The sequence below is a fragment of the Hippocampus comes genome, unplaced genomic scaffold, assembly GCF_001891065.2.
Source record: "Hippocampus comes isolate QL1 unplaced genomic scaffold, H_comes_QL1_v1.1 C16773356, whole genome shotgun sequence".
NCBI classification, from domain to species: Eukaryota; Metazoa; Chordata; class Actinopteri; order Syngnathiformes; family Syngnathidae; genus Hippocampus; species Hippocampus comes.
Genome location: NW_017838627.1, coordinates 1 through 834, shown reverse-complemented (window position 1 = coordinate 834; position 834 = coordinate 1). Strand labels below are relative to the sequence as shown.

The 834-nt window shown below is 52.6% G+C and overlaps 1 protein-coding gene across 1 annotated transcript; it reads left to right on the top strand.

Moving 5' to 3' along the window:
• Positions 1–55: 55 nt before the first annotated feature.
• LOC109509109 (proteinase-activated receptor 3-like) lies at positions 56–831 on the top strand (the record flags this gene model as incomplete). Its single annotated transcript, XM_019859015.1, has 1 exon — positions 56–831. A coding segment is annotated over exon 1 (648 nt), but the record flags the coding sequence as incomplete, so codon positions are not given.
• Between the last annotated feature and the right edge of the window lie 3 nt (positions 832–834).

Below are 834 nucleotides of genomic sequence, written 5' to 3'. Positions count from 1 at the left end.
TTAAATGGGGGATGAGAATTTTAGACCTAAGTCTTTTGTTTTCAGAGTGGTCACGGAACAAATTAAACTCGTCTCTCGAAGCAACGCTGTAATCTAAATGCGTTTCAGAAAGCCAACATCCATGTTTGCCGCAATGTCTGTCTGAGCATTCGCTCTTTTTAGCAGGTCACCATCAAGTCAGCAATGAGCAACCAAACAGCAGGAGAGTGTCATGTCCCTCCAGCAGAGTACCAGGTCTACTTGTTCCCAGCCGTCTACATCTTTGCCCTGGTCTTTGGTCTCCCTGGAAACCTGGCTGCCATCTATGTGTTCACCCTCAGGGTCAACCCCCGCACCGCCTTCAGCGTGTACATCAGCAACCTGGCCCTGGCAGATGTCGTCATCCTGTGCACGCTTCCCTTCCGGGTCCACTACCACCTCAATGGGAATGACTGGGTGTTTGGCGACGTCGCCTGCCGAATCACGGGGATCCTTTTCTATGCTAACACCTACATGAGCATTTGTTTCATGACGTGCATCTGTGTGGACCGCTATATAGCCACAGTGCATTTACATGCTTATTTGAAGCTGAAGAGGCTGCGGTACTCACTGCTCACCAGCGGCATCCTCTGGGGCATCGCAGGAGTGGCCGTGGTGGTCTTCATACTCATGGGACCTCTGCAGACAAACGGTACCAAATCAGGGAGCCACAGCTGCTTCGAGAATTTTGCCGCCCATGAATGGAGCTCGCGTCTGTTGCCCTACAGCGTCCTGAGCCTTATCTTCTGCTGCCTACTGCCCTCTGCCATCATCCTGGTGTGCTACCCGCTGGCTGCCAGGCGCATTTCCAGGATC